The following is a 1,016-nucleotide window of genomic DNA, read 5'->3' on the forward strand; positions in this document are numbered from 1 at the left end:
CATTGTTAGAAGTATGGGGGCCCATCCCTGTCAGAGTTATTGGTGGCCCTGAGACAAAGCTCATAGCTCAAGAATCAGTGCTTTGAAGGTAGGACTGGGAAAAAGCATTTTAAACTAGATCTCCAGGTGATTCTATTCACTGTGTGCCAGACACTGCTAAAGGATTTATGGGGATGATTCCATTGAATACCACCTATGAGGTAGAAACTCTTAGCTGCTCTATAGTTGAAGAGACGGGGGCTCAGAAACAGGCTCCTGATGAGTCTGATGCCAACCAGGTCCTACCCAGTCTCTCTGCCTTCTCTTTCGACCCTGAGTGGGCCTGTCTGCTGGCACTGTGTGTGGGTCACTCTGCAGGGCTCGGGTCATGCTCCCCCTTTGTTTCAGAAGCACGTGTTCTCTGTGGACATGACCTGTGGAAGCTGTGCTGAAGCTGTCTCTCGGGTCCTTGATAAGTTTGGAGGTGAGTGAGTGGCCCTCAGTTGGGGGTGGGATAGAGGAGACAGATGCACTTATGCCACGTTCAGATGCATGCAGATGTTGCAGGAGAGGCTTAGGGTTAAGCTGATCATAACAGTAAAACTAAAATGTATTGAGTACTTAGCACGTACCAACTACTCTTGTTAGTTTCTTATGTGGATCACATCATTTAATCCTCACCACAGCCATTTCAGATAGCTTGTTTGACTAGCTCCATGTTAAACAGGAGACAGCTGAAATTCAGAGACGTTAACTTATCTGGGATCACATGGTCAGTAAATGGTGGAGCTGGGATTTAGCCAAATTAACTAGAACTGCCAGGACTAGCTCTGGAACCATGGCAGTACTAGTGAATATGTTAGTCATCTCCAGTGTATACTGCATGACACATCTGAGTGTCATTTTCTGTTAAAAAAAATTTTTTTTTTGAGACGGAGTTTTGCTCTTCTTGCTCAGCCTGGAGTGCAGTGGTGCGATCTTGGCTCATCGCAACCTCTGCCTCCTAGGTTCAAGCAATTCTCTTGCCAGAGTCTCCC

At 46.6% G+C, this 1,016-nt stretch overlaps 1 protein-coding gene across 3 annotated transcripts in view; it reads left to right on the plus strand.

Annotated features, from left to right (window-relative positions):
- ATOX1 (antioxidant 1 copper chaperone) overlaps window positions 1-1,016 on the plus strand; it is a 23,451-nt gene that overhangs the window by 13,047 nt on the left and 9,388 nt on the right. The window contains exon 2 of one of the 3 annotated variants that reach the window (XM_011985293.1): window positions 388-463. The exons of 1 other annotated variant lie outside the window; for it this stretch is intronic. In XM_011985293.1, coding sequence (XP_011840683.1) covers window positions 388-463 — 76 coding nt within the window. Of the gene's footprint in view, window positions 1-50; window positions 464-1,016 lie in introns of those variants that run through there. One more of the 3 variants, XM_011985292.1, reaches the window with a different exon arrangement.

The sequence above is a fragment of the Mandrillus leucophaeus genome, unplaced genomic scaffold (genome assembly GCF_000951045.1).
Source record: "Mandrillus leucophaeus isolate KB7577 unplaced genomic scaffold, Mleu.le_1.0 Scaffold282, whole genome shotgun sequence".
Classification (NCBI taxonomy): Eukaryota; Metazoa; Chordata; class Mammalia; order Primates; family Cercopithecidae; genus Mandrillus; species Mandrillus leucophaeus.